Source organism: Cynoglossus semilaevis, chromosome 4 (assembly GCF_000523025.1).
Source record: "Cynoglossus semilaevis isolate Cse_v1.0 chromosome 4, Cse_v1.0, whole genome shotgun sequence".
Classification (NCBI taxonomy): Eukaryota; Metazoa; Chordata; class Actinopteri; order Pleuronectiformes; family Cynoglossidae; genus Cynoglossus; species Cynoglossus semilaevis.
This window is the reverse complement of record NC_024310.1, coordinates 15,038,969-15,064,556: the sequence shown is the minus strand read 5'-3', so window position 1 is coordinate 15,064,556 and position 25,588 is coordinate 15,038,969. Positions and strand designations below refer to the sequence as shown.

The 25,588-nt window shown below is 42.8% G+C and overlaps 2 protein-coding genes across 4 annotated transcripts in view; both read right to left on the bottom strand.

Annotated features, from left to right (window-relative positions):
* Nucleotides 1-24,562, bottom strand: part of zbtb16b (zinc finger and BTB domain containing 16b) — a 30,052-nt gene extending 5,490 nt beyond the window's left edge. The window contains exons 1-6 of one of the 3 annotated variants that reach the window (XM_025054894.1): nucleotides 24,437-24,562; nucleotides 21,367-22,592; nucleotides 18,042-18,139; nucleotides 13,956-14,042; nucleotides 3,649-3,819; nucleotides 1,079-1,246 (exon numbers count right to left, since the gene is read on the bottom strand). In XM_025054894.1, the coding sequence (XP_024910662.1) occupies nucleotides 1,079-1,246; nucleotides 3,649-3,819; nucleotides 13,956-14,042; nucleotides 18,042-18,139; nucleotides 21,367-22,514 (1,672 nt within the window). In that variant the 5' untranslated portion in view covers nucleotides 22,515-22,592; nucleotides 24,437-24,562. The other 2 variants (XM_017032043.2, XM_008309505.3) reach the window with 2 other exon arrangements.
* ncam1b (neural cell adhesion molecule 1b) overlaps nucleotides 24,506-25,588 on the bottom strand; it is a 66,805-nt gene continuing 65,722 nt past the window's right edge. Inside the window, exon 22 of the transcript XR_003049499.1 lies at nucleotides 24,506-24,585. The gene's annotated coding sequence lies outside the window, so the exon portion shown is untranslated. The remainder of the gene's footprint in view (nucleotides 24,586-25,588) is intronic.

Sequence of the window (25,588 nt, the reverse complement as noted above, 5' to 3'; positions counted from 1 at the left end):
AGAATGTAGCAGCAGAGGCCTTCACTGTTAGCTTCCACCACAGGAGAGAGGTTTATAAATGTTTATAAAGATGTTTATGTTTAAATGTTTTATTAATTGTGCCTGGTATGTTTCAAATATATTCAGTTGAAAATGTGAAAATATGAATTTTTCCACATACCACTAGAGGGCGCTCACGTACCACTGGTGGTACGCGTACCACAGATTGAGAACCACTCTTATGTAATATATAGATGTATATTGCCACACGACTGCAGGCGTTTTTCCCTTGTCCATGTGACATGACGGAGGACGACCAGTTCAGTCTCAGCTGAAGGAACATCATTACGTCACAGTCAGAGAGCATGTGAGGTTGGTGTGAATAATGATAAAGACAGTGTTGAATTTAAACGTCACAAGCCGCTCAATTAGACCTAACTGACTGCAGTGGTCCTCGACTGGCCAATGATGTTTGTGTGAAGCCGGAACATCCTGGATGTTAAAGGTGAAAGAACTGGAACCAGTTTCAGTGTTTAGTTCTAGATTCATGACAGTTAGGTTGTTCCTGAGGTGAATCTGAACTCTCACTTTGATGTGAGTAATAATCGACAGCAGCAGAGTCAAAGTTAAACACTGTGTTAGTAATAGTGACACGGGAGCCGCAGCATCACTTCAATGCTTTGATGTCTTATTCATCGATCATGAATTACAGCATCGCTCCTCGGCAGAGACAGAGGAGAAGACAGGTTATGGCTGTCTGTGGTATAGGAACAATTCCTCTACTCTCAATGTCGTAGTATTACAGTACATGTAAAAAAAACAAATCCAGTCCTCTGGAAACCCTGTAGATACTTACATCCTTCAATAAGACTAACGACCTAATGATTATCAACATTAGCAGACCATGAGAGATCATCAGGCGTGACTGTAAAAAATAATCTAATTTCACCTCATTTGTCTGAAAACTATTTTTGTCTTTACATCAATTAGTTTATTCACTGCAGGAGTACTGCAGTTTTCCCACAGCCGGCTCAAACTTGAGGTGTATTTTTCAGCTCCATGTGGTGGCGCTCTCCTCCTCCTGCCCCCAGACTCTCACCTGTGTGAACTCTGTAGTGCGTCTCCAGCTGATGTTTGAGGCTGAACCTTTTCCCACAGCTGTTGCATTCGTAAGGCTTCTCTCCCGTGTGAATGCGTTTGTGGCCTCTCAGTGTGCCGTCGTCTCTGAAGCAGCTCCCGCAGAACTCGCACTCGAACGGATGATCACCTGTACGCACAAAAGGGCCACGTCACGTCATTAGTGACACAATGTGAGACTGACTTCATCGTTGAAAAAAGTGCCTGGTTACCATGGTGGGAAGTTGGTCTGCACACAGAACATGTGATTTAAAACGACTGTGAGACATGCAGTTGTAAAGACTGACAAACACAATATCTATTTATTTGATTATGTTGGACATGTTACTTCAAGGGCCGTACAGTGCGAGGTGGGTTAGTAACTCTGCCTTACAACAAGATCATCACTGGTTTACCATTTAGTGCCACAATTTTTTTGTTGAGAGTTTGCATTTCTGTGTGGGTGTGTGTAAAATACTATTTATTATTATTATTATTATATTTTATTATTTATTATGCACATATTTATTATTTACTAATTTATTTATAATATATAAAATATAAATATATAAAAAATATATAGTTTGATTTGGTTATTCAGCCACTCTGCTTTTAAACTACTACTAGTAGTAATAATAATAATAATAATAACATAATAATTAAAAAGGTTAATATTAATAATAATATTATTAATAATTATCCTAACCATAATAATAAGGACTAATAATAGGACTTTTTGGGCATCATTCTGGGGCTACATGTAACAAGTTATTTCAAATCCTGAGAAGTTACTAAATGTAAACATGAACACTATACACCATTAATTAGCCAGAATAGCAGTGTGTCTTTAAACAGCATGTATCCCACCTCATCTCTAAAAGGTCAAATCATGGCTCGTTCGCTGCGCACATGCATACAAAACAGGGAAATTACCATGATGACACGACAGTGCCACACCTACACCTGTGTGATAAAAGTCCTGCAGTCGTGCGGCGCTCTCTTCTTTTTACTGTAGCTAATCTGTCTGTCTCCTCGACTGAGGCATTGACTCATCTCCAATGACCTACGTGCCTCATTATCTCAGTGTCCACAGCAACAGCCAAGTCGGAGGATACATCGCTCTCCTCATTACAGACCCAATCTGCACCACCCCTCCACGGTGCCGATGACATTTTCAAAATGTTATTTCCAAGCTGAATGGCATACAAACAAGATCAGCTGCCGTGGCCAAAACTCCTCTCACTTCTACCTCTTCACATCAATTATGTATTTCTCCCGTCTAGACATGAAGCCTTCCTGACAGCTGGCAGTGTTATTTAAGGCGAAAGAAGAAAGAGGAACATCTTTTCAGCAAATGTCTCTCTGTCTCCTGCGGCGTCAGGACTCAGTGCAGGGCAGAGCCGAGCACACAGCCCAGTCCTCTCCCATTTTCCCTCCCCTTCAACATTTATCTGGATTACCTCTATCTGTTAGGCTAAACCACCGACGTGAGTTCGCTGAAGCCTTAAGGCAGCCTCAGAAGCCAAAACATAAACAGGATGAAACTGCCCAAAATACGCAGCGTCCGTACTAGAGCTGTCATCGGAGAGGTGAGTCATTCATGGATGAAGGAGGGAAGACTGCGAGAGCATGCATGGAAATCAGAACATCAAAAACATCAAAGCCAAAAAGCCTCAGGAAATTAACCCAGATTCCAAAAAAGAACCGCTTCAGTTTCTAATCTGAGTTAAACGAGAGGAAACCAAATACAACTGGGATATCTGAATATGTCCTTTAACACAGCCCTTATACACAGGCCTGTCATTTGAAGTCGAAGCGTTACATGTGCTAACAATCTTTAGCACACTCGTCTGCCGCTGACAGGTAGGAAAAGTGATTTTGAAATGTGTTCTGCTTCTTTTCGTGCACCGTTAAAAGTTTTGTGGAATTTTAAATTAAAGAAGTGAAAGCTATAAGGCAAAAAAAGAAGAAAGAGCTAAAAGTTTTCTCAGGTTTTAAGTAAGCCAAAGAGCTACTTGGCAACTTGTTCCCCAAAAATTGTTTAAATGACATACGTCGGAAACACAGAACAAGACTTTCTTTAAAAAATTAAAAATTAAACTTTATTGATCCCATATTTGGGAAACTCTTCCGTTCTGTGGCAGGTGTGCTAAGCGCTACACTATGGAACCAACTTTATGGGAGATGATGTCGTGAGCACAAAACCAAACCCTAGGCCCCTTGTAATCATGAAAAACAACAGCACCACACCAGAGATTTGGTAAAAATGTTACGTTATGTTATCGTTATACAGACTTTGTGTTTTGAACTGTGATTCAGATTCATCTGCTTTGACACTGATCTATTTTTTTTCCTAGGACCTTTTGGGCATCACTGCTGTCACACTGCCTCTTGGTTTTCAGCCTAGCATATCTCAGTATAGCTTGGTAGGCTAGTTGGAATGAATACCCGTGTTGGAAATGTTGTACTGCGATGTCAGGTGGGTTACACATCAATTCAGGATTAAGGCACTTCCAGTTTCCAGAGACCTTTTTTTTTTAATCTCCGTCTTACCCGTATGAGAGCGCAGGTGTCTTTTGAGGGTGGTGTGGCTCGGGAAGGGCCGCTCACAGTGGCTGCAAATGTAGCTGTGCATTCCGGTGTGGACCTCCATGTGCTGCTGCAGGGCCTTCTGGGTCTGAAAGCGCTTCGCACACAGCAGACAGAACACCGCCATGTCGGTCCCTGGAGAGAGAGAGCACGCCGACACAGACAGCACGGTTATTTCAGTACCAGTACACAGGCAGACAGGGCCGTAAGTGAGAGGGAAAACTGGGTCACTTTTTCAACTTTGTTGCAAATCCTCTGAGAGGAAGAAGCTTCTTTCAAAGAGCGAGTAACTCTACCTACAAATGCCTCCGCTGAAAGCCCCGAGGCACTTTCAACTCTTTAGAAATTCTATTTTAAAGCCGTGAAAGTCATTGTTTTTCTTTAAGAATTTTACCCACACAATGCAGAGCATGCCAATCAAAGAATCAATGCCTGCTCGCTGCTCGTGTGTGTGTGTGTGTGTGTGAGATGAAAGTATGTGATGGAAGTGCAATTACTGTCCTCATTCACCTATCAGGAGTCAACCGCAGCCTGTGAAGTCCTCTGTGTCTGTGCTCAAAGAGCAGCTGATAGTAGCTCCACCCTGAATGATGCCTACACCGCCCACACTGTGCAGAATGTTAAGTAGTGCCATCAAGCCATTAAAGACGGGACTGCAGGAAAAACCAGGATCCAGTTTAATCCCGCGTGTGACCTGGCATCTCTCTGTGTCTGCTGCGCTGAGTGAAGAGGGGAACAGGGAGGGAAGTGTAAAACACATCCACTTCCTGTCACACACAGCATTTGATCTACACGTCCGCAAGTAGTGACACGCGCACACACACACACACACACACACACACGACGTAGACCAAAAATATGTAAATTTTTTTTTTTACGCAAACACAGAAAGGTGGCACAACTGAGGACGAGTCAAACACCTCGACTCGGCCGAACCACTGGTACGGCAGCAGCGAGCGTTTATTGCAAGATTATGAGCTCCTTATTTGTCTGTCTGCTCAGGTTGCAGATCATTTACAATGCGAGCGGCTCCCATCGCTCCTGACTCGGATTCAATCAGACATCTCCAGCAGAGGATCATTAGTAAACAGAGGACTGTGCCAGCACTTCATTGGAATTCAAGTGGGGTTGCTGTGTCACATTTAAAATGCAGTCTGATGAGGTCCACTAAATCAAATCATTTGTTACTGTTATTGAAGTGCCTTGAGGCAACTGGCAATTAAATTGGAATTTACGCCGGGGAAAGGGGATACAACACACCCATACTAAAAGGACAGACACTTGCTTTAGGTTCAATCAAGTTAAACAGATAAGCTTGTTCCAAAAGTGGAGAGAAAGAGAAACAAAATCAGACAAATTCACACTGCGGGAGCTAAATCAGAGACGCTCATTGTGTCTTCACTAATCCATGCATCACAATTTGCTCAGGCAAAAACCCAGACGGCTCGCAGAACGTATACGGCAGCGGTGACGCACAGGGGATTTTGGTTGGAATTATTTCATCAATTCTGCTCTGTAATTACTCAAAGATGCCAAGATCAAAGGAAGGCAACGAACAAAAAGAAAAATGTTTTCAAAAATGGCCGTTTGTTAAAACAAAACAAAAGTTCAAATAGAGCCAAAAAGCAAGGGCGGATCGGCTAGAAAATACAACATTTTAGATGGAATTAAAACAAATACAAAGAGGAAATTAAATTGTTAAAATTGAATTGAAAAAAGTTTGTAAACAAGAAATCTTGACAAAGGTTTTCCAAATAATAAAAAGGCTATCAACGAGCCAAGAAGCCACAAAGAAAAACTTAAACATTAGCCAGAAAATAAACAGCAGTTGGCCACTCCAGAAGGACCAGAAGATATTTAAAATAGCTGAAAAAGATAAAACTGGCTGAAAATTACCTTTAAAAAAAAGAAAATTTATTTAGCACCGGCAGAGAATTTGACAACTGTGTGAGTCAAATAAACACAGCAAATTATAAGTGACTTTATAAATGTAACAAAATAACTAAGTCAGACTAACACAGACTTGGCTTCAGGTTTTCTTATTTACCCTCCGACCCCGGGGTAAAACCCCTCTGATAAATGGGGTGTAATTATTAACAGACAGAAGAGCAGAAGAAGACGTTCCCTGATCCTGACAACAAAGGTGATCCTCTGGAATGCACTGCACCTGTTCATGGCCTTTATCTCCTGATTCTTTTGGACAATGAGGTCCAGACCTCCCCCGTACCACCTCACCCCTCACACCCCCCTCAATGACCAAGCCCATTATCTCGGTTGTTCGCTTCAGCTCCTACATGCCCCTGCCTTTATGCCTCCGTCTAATGACCCAGCACTCTTTCTCACCCACGTATCACAACATTTAACCAGGAAAACAAAAGAGGCCTCTCCTCCACCCTCCCCCGCCCTGCTGACCGTTCCTGAAAATCCTTTCACCAGCCTGTGTAAAATAAGGTCTTATTCACTTTTCACCAATTCTCCTGCTTTAATATTCTGCAGCCAACAGGGGGAGTGCTTTCTGTTCAAATCTACCAGGCTTGATTTGTTTTCAGGCACAGCACAGAACAGCAGAGAAGCATTTAAGGGAACAACACCCAGTCTACTTAGTAGTTACTTCACATGTCCATCCTCAACTCTCCTTCTGGAACTATTACACCTTTATTATTATTATTATTATTATAGTTTGTGTTTTGCAGTAGTGAGTCAATGATGTACATAATTAATATCCCCAAAACTGTATGTTAACACCAACATATCAAACAAATACCTTTGAGGAATTGTGATGTAGATGAGCAATTTTTTCTATTGGTTTCTATTACTGTCAAACTGAAAAATAATATTACAAACAAAAAGAAACGAAAAAGGAAACAGTCAGACCAATTTAGCAAACCATAGTTTATAATCTAATAAATGATTGTTAAAAAGCTCATCATAATAAATCAAATTGTGTCGTTCATAGTAGTAGTTTAAGGGTCAACCACAACATTTGATTGTTTTTAAAGAAAAATAAAAAATCCAGTGTTACTTGTTGTGGAAATTTACAATAAACTACAGTATACCAAATGAAAAAAAAGATAGTTTGGTAGGGATAGAAAAAATCTTCATTTATAATAATAATAATTACATTTAGTCTGGTGAAAACCCAATAGGAACTTTTAGAATTGTTCAAAAGTTAAAAGGTTAAACTTAGACCCAACCCTGGAGTAAAATTGTCTTTTTCTTTAGAAAATAAGGGTTGAAACAGCTAAAACAGCTGTAAGAGACAGTAGAACATTCCAGAGAAAACCAGGAGCAGATGATGAATTAGAAAGGAAGTCAGGAGTGGCAAATGAGTACATGATGGTGGTGGGGGTGATGTTAAAACAGGGAGACAGGGGGTGAGGTGTGCTGCCACAGTACTTCAGCCAGGAGGCTCCACTTTAATGTTTTCAGATGAGATTATAATCTGTAGTATCAGAGTAAGAACCTGCTCCTTACTGAGAGAGGGAACGACTGATGCAGGTGGAGAGGTGGAGCTGCAGGAAGTAGAGGTAATGATGAAGGTGGCGCTCTAACATAGTGGGTCGACCATCACATCAACAGACAGAACAGAAACGTGATGAAGACGTTAGGGATTCATGTGTAAGGAACGACGGATGTCAGACTGTAGTACAGACTGTAGTACAGACTGCAGTACAGACTGTTGTACAGGACAACGATGACGCTGAGGTTTTCACGTGAGGTGACAAGAGTGGGCGGGACCACCAATGAGAAGATGGAAAGTTAGCGCGACGCTTGAAAATGTTGTGAAAAGAAATTTGCGGTGAATGAGTCTCCAGTACAGAGGGACAGAGGAGACTGCTGACGGGAGAATGAGCTTCAAGGATGGCCGTCAGCGCCCCCTGCTCTGTCACCCCGGGACAGACAATAGGCCTGGGATTTTAGGCTTTTAAAACAGAAAATGACCTCCTGACCTTTGGCCCTGAATGGGGTAAATCCCGAATAGCTTTGGTCAATGGCCGCAGAGGTGACTGAGCTTTGTGTCCAGTGGGGCAGAGCTCTAACAGTGGGAATAATGATTAACAGTTTTCCCAGGATGGATGGGTTCATGCCACTCCATAATATCTGCGGTGCAGGGACAGGAAGTCCCGTGTGATTAAACATGTTGTGCGTTACGTACATCTGTACATCTGCCGCTTCATTCACTACCACTGTGGTTCTCAGGCTCTCAGGCTGCCTGAGAAACAAAACCACGTGTCCAGGCAACCAGATAGGATCATGCTCCTTGTTGGGGTGAAGTGTTCAAGCTAATCCCTTCATTCACAAATAAGCGCAGCCTGTTTCCTTTCAAGCAGCAAACAAAAGTTTTCCCACCCTAAGGATGTGGAGAGCAAACCGTGCTGCTGACCGAACAAAGCACGTCTTTGCTGATGGCTGCGGCCGCTACAACCTCCGGTCAACTTCACCTCAGTGTTCCCGCAGTTGACCAGTGGTTTATTTTTTAATTACTGATCAACTGCATTTTATGATTGCCAGTGAGAAAAGGCAATCATTCAGTTTTTACTCTCAAAATACTCACTATATGTTGAGCATATATTCAGACTCAAACTATTATTATTATTATTATTGTTGTTATTATTGTTACTTAGAAAAAATCTGCAGCTGTTGTAAAAAAATTAACATTTGTTATTGAATTTAAAGAAACATTACCACCTTTATAAATAACAATAGAAAAATAGATAAATCAATATATAAAATGACAATGATTTTGGAAAAAAAACATCTTTACCAAAGCAATTAAAAAAGAAAAAATGGACTTGTGAATGGACATGAAACTATGTTATTAAAAGTAATACATTTATATTTTTTATATTGCCAGTAACCATGCTATGTGACTTATTGAAATATTGTGAAATATTTTTAAAAATCCATCAAAAAACATGCTAATGTCATACTCAAAAAATTGCAAAAAATGTTGTTCCAAAAACTGAATTGAATTGAATTGAAATGTTTTGTTTTTGTTCAAAACATTACATAAGTTTTAAAATGTGCATTTAGATCCTCCATCCATCCATTATCTAATTTATAACATTATTGTTTTTCTTTTACAAAAATGTGCAATATAGCTTTAACCTTATACAAGTAACTTTGTATATTTATAAACAAAGATTTACATTTTTTTAATCCCAAAATGCCATGTTATAATGTTATTTAAAAAAAAACAGAAATTGTTTTTGGACGAAAAATATATCATCATAATAAACTGATGTTACAGAACAGTGATTTTGTTCAATATACCAACAACAAATAAAATATTTTACATTTTATACTACAATTTAATAGTCTTAAAGAATATTTTACTTAAACTGAAAGCTGTTAACTAAATACTAATTTGCAACACCACTAGAGATTTGACTTTTTTTTTGTATTTTTAGGTTAGGTACCAACTTTTGGTACCAAAAAAAGATTCTTTAAATCAGTACAAACAGAACCCAGTTTGCTGTGAACCTCTTGTTGATCAAAGGTGCAATTAGTCTGCCCACATCTGTGAATGTCCAATAAAACCTGACGGAGGTTACTGCACCAGCGACCGGCTCTGGGCTCAGTCAACGGTGAATGATGCGCTCCATCAGCCTCAGAACACATTTAGCCGACTCTGGCCTCGGCTGTGTGCATGTGTATGAACCTGACAGTCGCAGTCTGCCGGCTCAGTGACATCACGCTGATAAACATACACACTCATGCAGGCTACATTATGTACTAGACCTCACATGACCCTGTGCACTCAGTCCACCGTGTTCAGGCCGACTCCAGCTCTCTGCAGATACGACGGCAGATTCCACGAACACACCAGCGCTACAGTACCTTAAACAACCTCAGGCGCTCGTCAGTGGACTCCTAATCTACCCGAGTGAGGAACACTTGACTCAATAATTAATGCAACAAGAGATACGTTGCTCGTGTTTAACCACCAATCCCTGGACCAGTTCATCCAGGTCACACACTGAGTTTCATTCGCATTGATTCCCAAAAATGTTTACGGTTATTTCTTCAGCTCTCTGCTGTCTGCTGCACACTGTGTATTTAGTCAGTCTGCGCTCGGAGTGCAGTTCAGTTCAGTTACAGGTGTAAATTATGAGCAGGTATTAATAAGAGGCCGCGCACGCTAATGATCGACACTTAGTTAGCCGAGCTAAAAGGTCCACATTAGGAGGGCTGTGTTATTAAGCAGGGCTGTATCTGGGCGGACTAGTGGACTGTTTAATTAGACTGTGGACAGAAGGTGATCTGCAGTGGAGGACGGCACTCTGTGATGTGTGGAAACACTGCAGCTGCTGCTGCTGCTGCTGCTGTACAAAACAGTTTTTTCCTGGTTAGGATTTTGTTATGTTGTGAGCAGGTCAATTTAAATTGATTTAATTTAATTTCTTAATGAATTAAGTTGTAATTAAAGGGCATCAAAATTAGCAACTAAACCTGTGTATCAACAGTATAACCAGTTCGACTCTGCCCATATTTCACACATTGTAGAGCCTGCAGTTTCCCTTTCTACACTGCAGATGGTGCTGTGTGTTTCAGTGCCTTATTTAATGAGTTGAGTTAATTACACTTTTGTTTTATGATACAATTAAACCTTGACTTCAGTTCAATGGTACAAGTCTTACGTTGAGGTCTGCTGACTTGGATCATCCACTTACTTCATCAGCAGCAACCTCGCTGTTTTTTGGATGTCAACCTACGTTTGCCTCAAAGTGTGTTTAATTGTATCCTATAAGACAAAAATGTCAATTTAATTTCTTTTTTAAATTCCTAACTGACACACCGTCAGTTCCTCCTATCAGATGAGTCTATTTCCAACGTCACAGTCTGGGTTTATTTTTGTGTACGTATCACACTGTGAACTGTCACCAATATCTTACAAACAGTGAAACCCACTGACAGAAGGAAAAGTCCTGTGTCATGAGCACAACACCATCTACTTCCTCTCCCTTTGAACCAATTCAGCACATTATTTTCATATGATTCTTATATGATTTGTCCAAGTCCCTGCATGAAATATGTGATATATTTTAATGAAAACAGAACAACAGTCTTCGGTTTTTTTTCTCAGTAATGGAAGCCTGTGTTCCCAGAGACTTGACAAGCTTTAATGAAACAAAACCCATTTGTTGTGAGAGTTCGGAGACAGATCTATTTTTTTTTATTTTGGGCACTGACAAGTAGGTCAGAGGGGAGTATGACGGTGCTGTGGTGAGAAGCACACTGCAGCACATTTGTTGTTTTCCTCTCAGTGCTGACATCCAGCACTAACAGCAGCAGCAAGTCCTTATGTACCCCCTGCCCATGTCCCCCCCTCCTCCGGTCCTTAATCCTCACCTCCCCCCACCCGCGCCTCTCACTTTGATCTCCACAACTCCAGCGACCCGTGGCGTTAGCCTCTGACATATCGAAATGGCTAAAGTGACTCTGTAAACTGTAAACTGCTGCCGGTGCCAAACTATCTCCGGGTGTTGGAGTAAGGTCTCCCCCGAGTGCTATTACGTCCCCTGCAGTGAAGGTGGACAGCACTGGTGCAGTCGCTGAGGCTCTGTGAAGTGTTAATCTGATAAAAGGAAACACAGTGGGTCGAACAGTTAAGTTAAAGCCCGCAGAGTCACTTGGCCGCCGTGGAAAAACATTAGGAAAGATCACAAGTTTGAGAGAGAAACAAAGGCCGGGTTGAACGTTTATAGCAGATCACCTTAAGGTGGCGCCGCGATTGAATTACCTGTGGCACATGTGGTGGACTGTGTGAGAGTCAGTAAAGAGGGCCGTGCGTCACAGCAGGCAGAGCTGAGATCATGACAAAATGTGAGAGTAATGCCCTCCTGTACCCTGCTCTGGATACAGTGCCAAAGCTGAAACCGAGCTTGGGATGTTTACAAGTTTGGGAGATAAGGGTAGAAACTTCTGGGCATCGCTAACACCCCTCCATGTCCACAGCCATTAACTATTCATACTGTGTGTGTGTGCCACCTGGAGTTACAGTTACATGCCAGGGCTCCTGAGAGGGTTATCACCTTTCTCTAACAGCAGCAGAAAAGGTGTGGATTCAGACACTGTCAGACAAACGCACCATCGGAAAAAAAACAATATCACTGCTGGTTTGGTTGAGTTTTTGTTTTTGTAAATGTTCATGTGTTCAGCTGTGACCAACCACTCATGTTAAAGCAAGAACACATCATTGTCTCCAGTACGTCAGAGTTGGATGACCAGCTCAGACCTTCTGACTGGTGTATTTTTAAATCTAAGACATTTATGGGTTCATAGCTTCATAGTTCAGTCCACTGGGCAAAACATGGACAAAACATTGTTGTTAATATAAAGTTTAGCCATATTATAATACCTAGTCAAGACTTGTGAAATACTTAATAAAACTTAGTTAGTTGTTCTTTAAACCAATTTTTTTGCTGGAGCTCAGTGGACAGTGCAGGTGTTTTAACATGGCAGGGTTGGAGGTTTGACTCCAGACTTGGTAGACAGCAGGTTGACAGTGATGTCTGTGGTGTTCAGTGCTCACCAGGACTAGAAAAGTGTCATGTAGAAACAGACAATTTGAAAACTTTGACAGTTTTAAGATGCGGTCCAGGTGACAGACCTGTTTTTTTTTCCCTCCCTCTCATTGATGACATGACCTCAGCCTGAATGTGAAAAGACAATCCTCGAAACTGACCTTTTAATTCCACAAATTCCAAGTTTTCTATCAGTCGCGGGCTGTAATTTCTACTGTTGTTGTTGTTTGTGTTGTTGTACGGGTGTGTAAAGGAAACAGCTCCTCAGCTGAGGATGACGATGTCACGTAGCTGTGGGACTGTGTCATGCCAGCGCCGCGAGGCTGTGGTGAAGCAGGAAACAGTGGCTGTGGATGCCAGGACACATTAGCGGATCATATGTGAGCGAGGCTTCCACCTCCTCTTTGATAAATTATGGAGCATCGTGACAGGAACAGTTCAACCCAGCCAGCAGGACAACCAAATTTAGACCCACCATCACAAGTCTCATAGTCACGGTTTACTCAACAGCTCAGGGCATGCTGTCAAGGCTAAACACAGTTCACACCTGGTGTTAGCCCTTTCCACCAAATCTTTGACAGATTATTTTAGAAACAAAACCTCCTGATTTACAGGTTGGATTCACTTTGTTAGGAGTGTGTAAATTACAGCTGTCCACGTAGTAAACCAGGCTATTGAGGCCATGACCTCTCAAGATGGCCACCGTGCCAAGGAATTACTAAACATAAACATAAGGAGCCAAAATAAAATCTGTCTTCTAACCTCAGGAGGTCAGGTCAGCCTGACCATTTCAAGATGTCACTGTGACACTTCAGACATTTATTTTATAATCCAAGGCTTCCCAAACTTTTCCAAGCCAATGCCCCACCAAACAGCATTAGCATTAGGGACTTTAGAATGTTTCTTCTTACTTTAATTAACTATTTAATAATTATTATGTATGTTAAGCAAAATAAAAGTATTAACAAGAATGCACTAGCTAGCGACATGCTAAGAAGCAGAACTGTCAGGCCTACACAGATTGTGCCTTGTCATGTCGAAGCTGCAGCTGTCACACATGGTGCGTTCACGTACCATCGAAAACTTAGGAATCTGATGATAACAGTGGTTTACGTGTTGTTATTAAAGATTTCAAATATATATAATTTCTTTTTTTTTTTGCATTTTTTTCCCACCAACAGTTCAAAAATGTAAAGGTTTTGCAGGAGAGCAAACCTATGTTAAATAACATAAAATAAGCTGGATTGGCAATGGTCGCAGCATTATATATTTCAATAATATATACAAATATACATTGTGTGGAAACACTACTTGTGTGTGCCAGCTGTATTGAAGCACTGTTTTCAAACTGTTAAATCGGTACTTCACTTCAACACAGTATTAGTCATAAGATAGGAGAAAGTAATCCAGTCTGTGAGCAGCAGGCATTCAACATGACATTTATATTTGGGCAGAGACATGGTCAATGGGAGACAGCCGAGGACAGATGATCTGTTGGACTGGACAGACAGGAGGATGATATTGTGTTGATAAATTATCCTGGATGATTTTGACATTTTTAACACACATCAGCTATTTTTTTAAACTTTTTTTTTCCTACCACGACACAAAGGAACAGGTCATTTCTCCCCTGAACTCTGGATTTTGTTTCTGGCCATTTTAGGGTTAGTTTGTGTTTTATCATCCCTGTCCGTGGACATTATGGACAGGGACAGTCTGTGTGTGAGTGTGTGTGGCTGGTACCTGTGTGAGTTTGCCTATGAGTTTCCAGCGCATCCTCTGAGGAAAAAGTTGCTCCACACTGATCACACACCAGCGCCTCGGCAGGAGCTGCAGACAAAATCACAACTGAAATTATTTATTTTGACAAACGTCTCTTTTTATATATGTAAATTACACATGAAGTGAACAGAGAATCAAATCAAGAGTGGCCTCTGTTTCTGAAGACACCAAAAACACTTGTTCGACCGGCGTTAAACATCAGGAGCGAGGGAAAAGGCTACGGCCCTGTGTTCCTACAAGGAAATGTAGGGGAACATGATAGAAGAAGCGCAGCTGAAGGATTTTATTTACCGTGCCCTGTTATCAGTCTGTGAACAGTGAGCAGACTGTCTGTCTGAGAGGCCACAGAAGGACTGGCTGTTCTCTACACTTCCTGCCTGAAGCTCACCCCTATATCCAAATAAAACAGCAGCAGCACACCGTCTCAGACTGAATATTCTCTGCTGCTGCTGCTAGCACCGAGAGTAAAGGTCCCAGTCCACCTTAAAGACACGCTTGTTTGTCCTCCCGGAGACGATAAGTACCGACAGAGACTCTTGCGATCTTTGTTCCGCCGTCACCTCACACCTGCACGGACCGACATGTACAGCAATACACACACACACATGCACACACAGCTGTTTGAGTGTGGGCTGGCTTTCCCTCAGAGATGGAAATCGGTTGCAGATCCATACTGGCCCCTGGGCTTATTCACTGATCTATTTTCTGCTCAGCTGGCTTTAAATGAAGTTAAAATGACTCATTAAAACACCCACTGGCTCTGGGAACTCTGTGTGCTACAGCCTTTAAAAAAACAACAACAAGGTCCTCCTCTAAACTCCTGTGATGCAGACAGACAGACAGACAGCGTCAGTGATCCCCAACACGGTTGTTAATATCATATTAATATTAATATTAATATTCACAACAAAACGGTCAGATTCTTATCTGACCGTTTGCTCCTGTTCTAAAAAGCAGCAGAGTTGTGATAATTATGCAGATTAATCTGACTGTTGTGCCATGCTCACAGTATGTCATAAACTCAGACTGAAAAGACTGAACGAGCGCCCGAAGTCTTTCCAGTGTCGGTTTGACCCGTCTAGACCTGACGACTCAAACGGTGGCTCTGCTCACTGTGTAAAGAATCTGTTCTGAGTGAAAACACAGCTAGAGTTAGAGTCAAAAAAGGCTGAGTTTTAGAGCTGGGTTCAGGGTTCTAGAGCCGTCATCTTGGTAGACGTACCATAAAGATTCTGAAGGAGACGTCAAAGGCACCTACTGTGATGACTTTGTGGAGAGGTGTAGTGAGTCTGTGCAACATACAAAATTTCAAGGAGCTGCAATGACTCCACTGAAAGAAGGAACAAAATCCATCCATCCATTTTCATCCACTTATCCGTTACCAGGTACCAGGTAGGGGCAGCAGTCTCCACGACCGCCACCCAAATCCCACTGCACCGAACCAACCCCCCTCAACCTTCCTGCAGGTGGTGAGTCCACTGGAAAGTACCAACCGCTCTAACCAGGATTCGATCTTGCCCAGGAGGTGAACCCTGGGGTTCCACACCAATAACAGAGACATTGCCTCTGGGACAAAGCGCCATAAGAAGTCCAAAATAAGGAACAAAAATCAAAAACAAAAACGTCTCCTTTATCATTGATCATGAGGGCCGACGATGCTCGCTGGTGAAAACGGGGACTCCAAAAGTCTGTTTGTTTGTTTACCCCATGCAGTCCTGATCCACCACTATGACATCTGTTTTCATTACTCTACTGCACGGCTGTCAAATAATATCGGCCAAACGATAGACGATGGTGACACAGTAGGTGACCATGGGATTTCTCCCTCGCTAACAGGAGCAGAATCTTAATCTTTACCTCTTCTGACTCTGACCAAGGTTTCCTCGAAATGTTTTATTTTGGGGGGAAAAAATGAAAAATGATTGGGTGAAAAATACTAAGGTACAATATGGGAACACAAGGTTAATACAAAAAGTGACGTCTCTCCGAAGTCCATCCGTCTTCGTCACCTTCCTCCGGTGCCAAGGCCCTGCGTGCCCACAATGGTGTCAATGTGGCCTGAGAAAACGGGGTCATTTGTTCACATGATTTGTCTTTTCACCGACCTCGTTTGATAAAATGTAAATGACACGATCCCACAGTCGCGTCGTTTCAGATTTCCTTTCTTCAGATCCGGGAATTACGCGTGCTGATGATGGTTGTTACACTGCGCAATAATAAGGAAATAAAATAAGACAGCACGTAAAAGAGCAGCTCCTGATGTAGCATGTCCTGTGTATGTGTGCGATGGGGTGATAAAGGGAGGACGAGAACACAGTGTATTGTCTTGTGCAGTCAAAGGCACAGAGTGTGCTCTCTCTCATCCATAAACCATCAAACTGTCTCCAGACGCGGCTGCAATCGTCCTCCATCAAAACACTTTGTCTGGCATACCAAAATAAGAGTCGGCATTGAGCTGAATACCAAATCAGCCTATTAGAGCGGCGGCGCACTTGCTCCTTAGCAACCAGCAGGATCTAAGGCTGCTATACCCCAAATACACAGTGACAAAAGAAATTAGATCCATATTTCTTTTTTGTGTGAGGATGTCATGTCGAAGGAAAGGGAAGAGTTTATGTATTCGCAGAAAATTCAAATAAGCTTTAAGGTGGGGTTTTTTTGGGTGGAAGTCAAGGCAGATGGAAAGAGAAAAGGCTCGTCTGTTGTCAAGGTGTGTGACAAACGCTAGACACCTTGTGGTTTTTTTTTTTTGGGGTTCTGCAAAGGGTAGAGCCAAAAGGATTTGGGAGGGTGGGTGAGGTTGTCGGCACAGGTGAAGTTTAGAGAAATAGATTCTGTTTTCTTCATCTCTCAGCTACATATGAATCCAGAACAAGTGCCTCAGCCTTGTCGACAAATCTTCCACATCAGTGGTTCTTAAATGTTGAAGCCCTGGCGGCCTCATTCTACCCGAGTCTCTCGATCACGACCCAGTTGTTCTACAGCAGTCAAGGTCACTTTGGGCCGTCGTCATAGCACGGTGATGTGCTACGGCTTCACGCTAGGGCTCAGCTCAAAGGTCTTGACAGGAGAAACAGTAAAGTCAAAGCAGTGTCAGTGACAGCTGTAGCTGTGTGACCCCAACCTGAGGAGACTGGAGAAATAATTATTAATTATTATTAATTAATCTTTTCATAGACTTTCTTCTTTTTTTACATGTCTTTTTCTTTGTTTAACTTTATGAGGAAACTCAGGTTTTTCACACAATCTACTTTACACAAAATCGGTCCCTATCAAAATAACACATTATTGAATAAATGTGGACATTATTAATTTGGCGTACCATTCAAAATGGACCAAAAGTTATATAATTTTTTTTATTTTCATAGAACAGCAACAGTGGAGAGATAAATGGGATTTCTAAGTCCAACAGTTTTCTTAAAGTCACAATGCTAAGCAATCCATTCATTTTAGGTCCGTATCATTTTTGTGGGGCCAAACCCTCCATTTGGGAACCACATTTTTAATATATGATATTTCTGTTTGGAGTTTATTTTTAGTCCGTGATTCACCCACCACCCCTCCAGTCCTGCTCCTCTTTCTCTATTTTGGATTAAGTAGCTGGGAGAAGCAGTCAGGTCTGATTAAGTCTGCGTTTGGGTACAGTGTGTTCCTGGACACACATCTGCGAGCGAGCGAGTGAGCGAGCAAGCAAGCCATCACACGCGCTGGAACACTGGCAGAACACCCAGGCCCGCCTGCAGCTGATGATGTCATCACTCAGAAAAGGGGCAAAACTGGTGAACTGCCAGGGTCTCTCCAAAAACACATCAAGAGAAAGGATGGGAGGGAGGGAGGGAGGAGGGGAGGGAAGAAGGGAGGGAGAGGCAGCGGTACGTGGACGGGGAAAGGGAAGCATGATCCAAGAATTTAGAACAGCAATGACTGTGGGCAGGAGGGAGGGCAGAGGGGGTGAGGGTGGGGGGGTCGGGGGGGTGTAGCGTGAACAGGTGCACGTGAAAGGCCAAACAATCAAAAGGCTTCATGAGTGTGAGAGTTACTGAGTACCTGTGTGAGACAGCATGTGCATTCGTAGCCTCATGCTGTCCTGGAAATGTTTGCCACAGTATTCGCAGCCATGGCCCTTCTCTTCATTATGCAGCCTCCTGTGAACAGCAAACACAAATGTGAGTCAAAAAAAAAAAACAGGAAAAGAGTTTTTTAAAAAAAGAACAATGCACTCCTGGATTTAAAAAACTGTCTTGTTTTTTCAGTCAAACGTCTCCCAAACCCACAGGCATCATTGTCCTTGTGACAAGAGAAGTGTGTGTTAAATACCAGCAGAAGAATCCTTCTGCAGTGAATGCAACATCATTAGTGTAAAGAGGCTCTCAGAGTTGTGAATCACTACGCATGAATGCTAAAAGAACACAGACAATGGGATATCTGGCTAATTTCAGAGTGCAGACACGCGCACGTGCCTCCGTCTGCCCAGCAGCACTGCCAGACATGGAAACACACGCTAAACCCTGTAACACACACACACACACACACACATGCACAGAAAACAATGGTGCTGAGAGGAAAGAATAGAGAAAGATTTGACAAAACACTGCGGGCTGCATAAATGATCAGATCACAGTATCTGTGTGTGACATGGTCATGTCATCACCCACTGTAGAGTCAAACACATGATATTCAATCATGGCCAAACTCTGGTCTGTGACCCATTAATGGTCCATGGTCAGTCTGAAGGACACAAGAAGCAACAGCAAAAGTCTGAAATGAACTATTGAAATATTAAACTGGTTCTAAATATTGGTTCCATAATGCAGCTGTCAGCAGGCCTGCCTAACATGCAGAAAGTCCTGGGTTTGATTCCCAGAAAAACCACACACTTGACACCTGATGCAGCAGATCAGATAACACAAGTTTAGTTTTGAGTTTCTCAACTGTGGGATTAATAAAGTTCAAATGATTATTATTGATATTATTAAAAGACCTACAGAGGGAGGTGACGCCAATAATGTTCGCATTCAGATCTTTTACTACGTATTCCTATGAAAGTTCTTTTTTCCTCAGACTCCACCAGTAGATGGCGATATTACCTGACCAAGGACCATACGCAGCTGTACAATGCACAGTCGATGCTTAGTGACCTGTCCACAGACCTGCAGCAACTCCATTACTTAAGCCTGTCATGGCAAGTTCTTCAACCTGCGGACGTCGGCGTGTCTGTCTGCAGGACGGACGCGCTTCACTAAATATGCCCCACAATGCTCTGTTTCACTGCACAGACTCATCACCGTTTAAAAATGTCAGCCGCAAACACAGAGTGAGACGAGGCTGCCACCAGAATCGTGAGTGGGTCACGTATTACAACGCTCTTCCAAAGGAGGAGAGGTGAGTCAGTCTCTGAGTGGAGCGTACCTGGACAGACTTCTGCAAACAGCTCGACCAGGATTAGCACGGGCGTCAGGAGCAGGTTTTTAAACATGAATGATGATTCAAAGCGTTTCATTATGGCTGATCTCCTGGTTAACTTTCAGCTACTGCTAGGTCTAATTCAAGCTAACGTCTTGGCTAAGTTCCTGCTAATTTCTTTTTTATTAGCATGGCTAAGTTCACCACCTGTCACTTTTTTTAACATTTAGACTCACTCATATACATCATTCCTTTCACCTGTATAGTGTCAAACTACAGTTACTCAAAACATATTTTTGTTAACAATATTTTCTTTGTATGTTATTTGATAGGTTGAGCATTTTCAGGGAGCTTCTTCCTCTTCTTTATTTGAGAAATAAAAAACGAATTTTGTCCATAAGATTTTGAAAACATATAACCCTTGAAGCTTGTGTAGCCAATATGATACAAATGGTTTCATAGGGTTTAAAAAAATAAAGTTGATTTCTTACACATTCTGCTCTTACAAGAAAGATGCTGCTTTACTTGTTAGGGCTGCTCCGCTAAGATTCGTGTTCCACTGGTGCGGCCACTGTGTCAACAGTTTGTCTGTTTGTTCTCCATTATGAGTCATAATGGTCTCCAAGGTTTGACTTTTTTTTATCCTTCTCAGTATTAAATATCCAAGCATCTGACGACAACACAAACGTTAAAGTTCACTGTAACAAAAACCCCTTTAGTTTTAGTCTTCATGAACTGGTGCTGGTCTTTCCACGGGGGGCTGCACCATGTATTATTATATATGACTTTAAACTGAAGCTGAGATAAAACTAAGAGGTCAAATCAAACGAATGACAGTCCAATGGTTCAAGTAACATCACACTGATCTGAACACTCAGGTCCGGTCCCTGCTGGCTGTTCTCCACCGATGTCAACAAGTGCATATTTAATAGCCTGACAGACAACCTAGCACAATGCTACACTACACTAAAACACACTTTCAATTTCAAATGCGTCCTAATTAATCAACTGTGAGCTCCACAGCTGCGGCCGTCCCTGGGACTGAATTAACACTTCTGCTGTTGCATCATCATCATCATCATTATCTAAACTCTGCCTTTATCTCAATGTGTTGACAAAGTCAAACAATTCTACAACTTCTATATGAAAAACTGCACCTCGAGATCCAGAGCCTTGGTCCCGACAGTCAACACTCACTCAGGCAACAGAGTAAATACAAACGGTATTTTTGTGATACGAGGGCTCCACTGTTGCATTGTCTCACTCACCGTCCCTCGCTGGGCTATTTTACCCATTTTTATAACACTAATATAAAATGTTTTCTCAATTATTATTATTTTATATTATCAATATTGTTGGTTATATCTAGGTTTTTGATGTTCAGATGTGGGGTTTCATTTAAATAATGAATAATATATTTTTGTGTGGGGCTGGAACAAATTCATTGGTTTTTAGTTATTTTTAATGAGGAAAATGCAATGGAGATACAAGTTCTGCTGTGGAACGGGTTAAACTCGTATCTCAGGGTCCCCACTGTAATTCTATACAGATGTATATGTATATATATATATGCCCATATATATACACATGTATTTTTTTATTATTATTTAGGGGCCCATTATTTAGGGGTACTGTTAGAAAAAAACTAAAAGTAACCAAAAATAGAGGACTGTTTTATTTTACTGTACCTGTGCCAGAAATAAACATAAAAATACATTTGTTTCTGCACCTGTTCAAATGTATTATAAAAAATCTGGAATCTTAAAAACGGGGCAACAACCTGTCAGGAAACTACAGGTGTCCAAACTGTTGCTCTTCATTAACTGTGTTGGAGGTAGAAATGTGTTTAGATTTCAAATGTAAAAAAGAATATGTTTTAACACTGAGGTCCAAATGTAAAATAATGACTATTTTAGTAGATGGTGGACTTTAGGGATAATGTTGTTGTTGTTGTTGTTGTTGTTTTTACCTGTGCTGCTCCATGGCCTGCTTGCTGGGCAGCTGCAGTCCACACTGGCTGCAGCACTGCTGGCCTTGAGTCTGGCCTTCCTGCCTTATCCCTGCTGCAAACTGGCCCAGTCGACTGAGCAGCTCCCTGTGCAGCACACCTTGGTGCAGAAGGCCGCCGTACGTCCTCGGGTCCAGTGGCATGCCCAGGGATGGGGTCACCGAAATGGACACCATCCCGTCTCCCAGTTGGTGGGAGGGCACGGAGTAGATGGAGGGAAAACAGTCGAGGGAGTTCGTCAGCACCTGCGTTCCGTTTTCAGATCCCGGGTGGAGCTCCCGGGCGCTGGTGATGACACTGCCGCGCAGGGGTGTCCCCGGGGTCTCCTCTCTGGGTTGGTTGGACAGACTCCTGTTACAGCTGCTGGATGACAGGCCGCTGCAGCTGTGGACTTCATCCACCTGCATGTCTTCTGATTTTACACTGGTGGTGGGCTCCAGGGACATGGACCGGGACATCGCTGCCCTGTGCTGCTGGTGCTGCTGCCGACACTGTTCCATGTCCACCTCCACATCCAGTTTGGGGCTCAATCCTGAGACACCCTTAGAGTCTGGAGCAGGAGAGCTTCTCTCTGCCATGTGATGGAGCGCCAGGTGGTGCAGAGTGGTGGGAGGAGTTAGCGTGGTTCTGTCATGTATGGAATGCTTCTTGGCCATTAGCATGTGCCTCCAGTGCCGGGCCCGGCCGTGGTCACCGTGATCGGCTGAGCTTTGATTCCTCATGGCCACTTCCTCATTCTCCTCTGCCTGAATGGTCTCCAGAACTTTAAGACACTGCTCTTCTAGATACTCGATCTCCAGGATCTCGGCAGCGTACAGCAGGTCGTCCAGGTCCTCGGCGCTGGCCTGGAGCGATGCGGTGTAGGCGTACTCCAGGATCTGCTGAAAAGTCTTAGGGGACAGGAAATCCAGGGCATACCGCAGGCTGCTGCGGTGGAACAGGATCTCGAACATCTTGCTGGTGCAGGCCAGGACGGTGCGATGCGCCGGGAACTCATGGCCGTCCACCGTGATGATGACGTCACACAAGGTTCCGGTGAGGCGCATCTGGTTGGCCCGCTGCAGCAGCGTGCTGGGGTGAGTGGGATTGTGGAGCTGGAGCACACCCATGTTTGTCAGACCCGTTTCCACTGGATGTTTTGCTGAGTGCGAGCATGAGGTGTGGTTCTCCTGCCTTCAGCTGTAGGTCTGTGGAGGTGGAGAGGAGAAGGCAGCAGTGTTAGGCCTTAGGTCGGACTCAGTCGTCCACTGTGAGTCTACAATGAAGAAGAAAACATTTACTTTTCTTGAGAAATCAACCAAGACATTCAGTCCGTGGTGATCATTTTGTGAGATTAATCTGATGAGGCTGATGACTTTTTTTGTAATTAAGAACCAGAGGCTGGCAACAAGTCGATAAGCACAAAACAACCGTCTCTGCTGCGGCTGATTATTCTGAGGGTCTCGTTGAGATCAGTCACGTAGCTGTTATAACGTCTGCATACTGAGAGGTGACGCTCCAATCTATCATGTCTCTCACTCACTCACACGCACACGCAGGCATGTGAGCAGAGGGACTTAAGCACACAGGGTTTTTTTTAACTATTTGTTGGTAATCTTCATGAAGCTGTTGCCTTTTTTAAACCAAATCAGCTCACATGAGACCTCAAATAAACATCACACCATTCACAATTTAATCCTGAGTTTAACAAGAAGCTCAGAAGAGTTTCAAAAAGCTCAGGTCAACACGACATCAGCTGTAACGGTGGAGGAGCGGAAATGTTCTGGACAGACACTCAAATAAAATGAAATAAAAATCACATTTTTGTCTAACATGATTATTATTTGACGTTTATTTTGAAACCCAGTTACAGAAAGGACCGGACCGAGTAGGCCCACGGGCCACCAGTTGGTAATCACCGACAGAGTCTACCACAGAATGCCACGAACATTACAGAACAGAACGTCTGCTGTAGTTGTCAGTACACAAAGAATACATGTACTGCAATACTCAGCCTCGTAAATATGTCCACTAAAAGAAGCTTGACCTCAGGACGTTCCTTTAACCCTGGGATGACCTGATATCATGACCTCGAACCACTGTTTTATGAGTGTCATTAATGCCTGGTCGTAGAGAGACTACTGACCACTGAGGTTGTTGTCCTGAGATGACATTTCCTACCTTTCCTAGTCTCAGATATGAGCTTCTGTCTCATTAGGAGAAGGCAAAAGACGTGAGACAGAATCTTAGGGTCCACATGTCCTCGGACCACAAGCACTTCAAAAATAAATACTTCAAAAATGCAGTAAAACTGAAGAAAAAATGAGAAAAACAATTGCCAGCTCTTAAAGTAGCATCTCTGTCACTACTTTAATTTTGATCTAAGGTTTGTTGTCACTCCACTGCACGTCCTCTCACACTGGTGACCTACAACCAACTGGGAAACCAAAATCTTACTGGTCAAAAAACAGGACTGGTCTTTGTCTTCATGTTGCTCATCAAATATATTTCCCTCTGACTTTATTGCCTCCCTCCCTCTCTCTCTCTCCCGCTCTCTCTCTCTCTCTCTAGCCTACACGCACGCACAAATTAATCCGCTCATATTAGGGATAAGACACGTAGCGGCCAGTTATAAATTGATGTTCGGAACAACTTTTTCCCTCTACCGTGGGTGAGGATGACGTCCCCCCTCGGTGTGCGGCACAGACCCCGGTGTGTGTTGATGCCACAGGAACATCAGGTGTCCACTAACTGCTCCTTCATCATCCACACACACACCGCGACGGCAGCACACAGTCACCGTCTGCGCCCAGTGCCACAGTTCAAAGGACACATGCACACATTCAAAGACGTCTTCGTCTTAACTTCACCCGCGGGAATAAATCACGCTGGAGCGAGGGAACTTAACGCACGTGTGCAGTCAATGTCTGGAGACGCGCAACACAACTGACCTGCATTTCACACGTGTACGAGAGAGAGAAAAAATAAACTGAAGAGAAGTTCGAGTGATGATGACGATGATGGTTTTAGTGATGAAGAATCAGTGTCTCACCTCAGTCCTCCTTCACGTCCTCCGCTGATTATCCAGGCAACATCATGCTTTCACACACTTGACAGAAACTCTGCGCTGCTGCGTCCAAAAATCATCAGAGACGCGACTGTCACAGCAGCTGTGTAGGTGCCCGATACTTCCTGCAAACACTTTCAAAATAAGAGACCCCGAACGCGGGGACGTCAATACAACATCTACAACAAATACAAAACAAAAGATTTTCGCATCATTGTGAGCCACCACACTGATTACATTTTTGTTTGAATATTTGGACCTTCAGTAATGTTTAATTTGTGTTAGTATTTTAGAAAATTAAAAGAGTCATTTTAAAACCCTTGTATGCATAATGTTAATACTGAGTGGTGGTGTGCTTATAAAGAACAGTATTATGGTCAGGGTTTTTAAAAAACTTAATTATATTCTTATACATAGTAATATATAATTGCATTTAACCTGCGTTTTATTTTAATGTATAGGTTTACAACATTTACAAAGTTGAAAAACTTTTTGCTTTTGCTAATACTGCCGTCTCCATGTTTTTAATATTTCTAATCCATAAATAGTTCTGATTCAACCCTTAGTTGCCAGAAAAACGTAGAAATGTTTTTATTAGGACACAATATGCTCAGCGTTTTGTCCTTAATGCACTTCTCGTCGCCAACGTCTCAGCTTTTACTTTGAAGGCGGCCATTTGACACTTTCGGTGTGAACGCCGTCGCCGGCTGCTGACTTGGCCGACTTCACATCATCACAGTGGAGACGTCATGGCTGTGAGTGTTCTTCATCTCCATCCATCCATCACCCAGCCATCCACACATCCGTACTTCAGCTAGACTTTCATCCAGACTTCATTTACCCCATCAATCCAGTCACATCACCATCCACAGTCACGTGACTCCACCGGCACCTGGGTGTGATCTGAATTGTGATTAGTGTGAGCTGCCAGAAATAAAGACAACTAAACCTTATCTTTAATGAACAGGACATTTTATGGACGTCACGTGACCCAGAGACGGTCAGAGACAGAGGGGGCAGCGGGCAGACTACAGCAGGCTGTGGCCAGTCAGGTCTGACCAGCTGTCTGCCCGGAGACTAAATGTCACAGCGGAGGCTTGGAGAGGAAGAAGAGCTCCGCTGGAAAAGTCACCATGT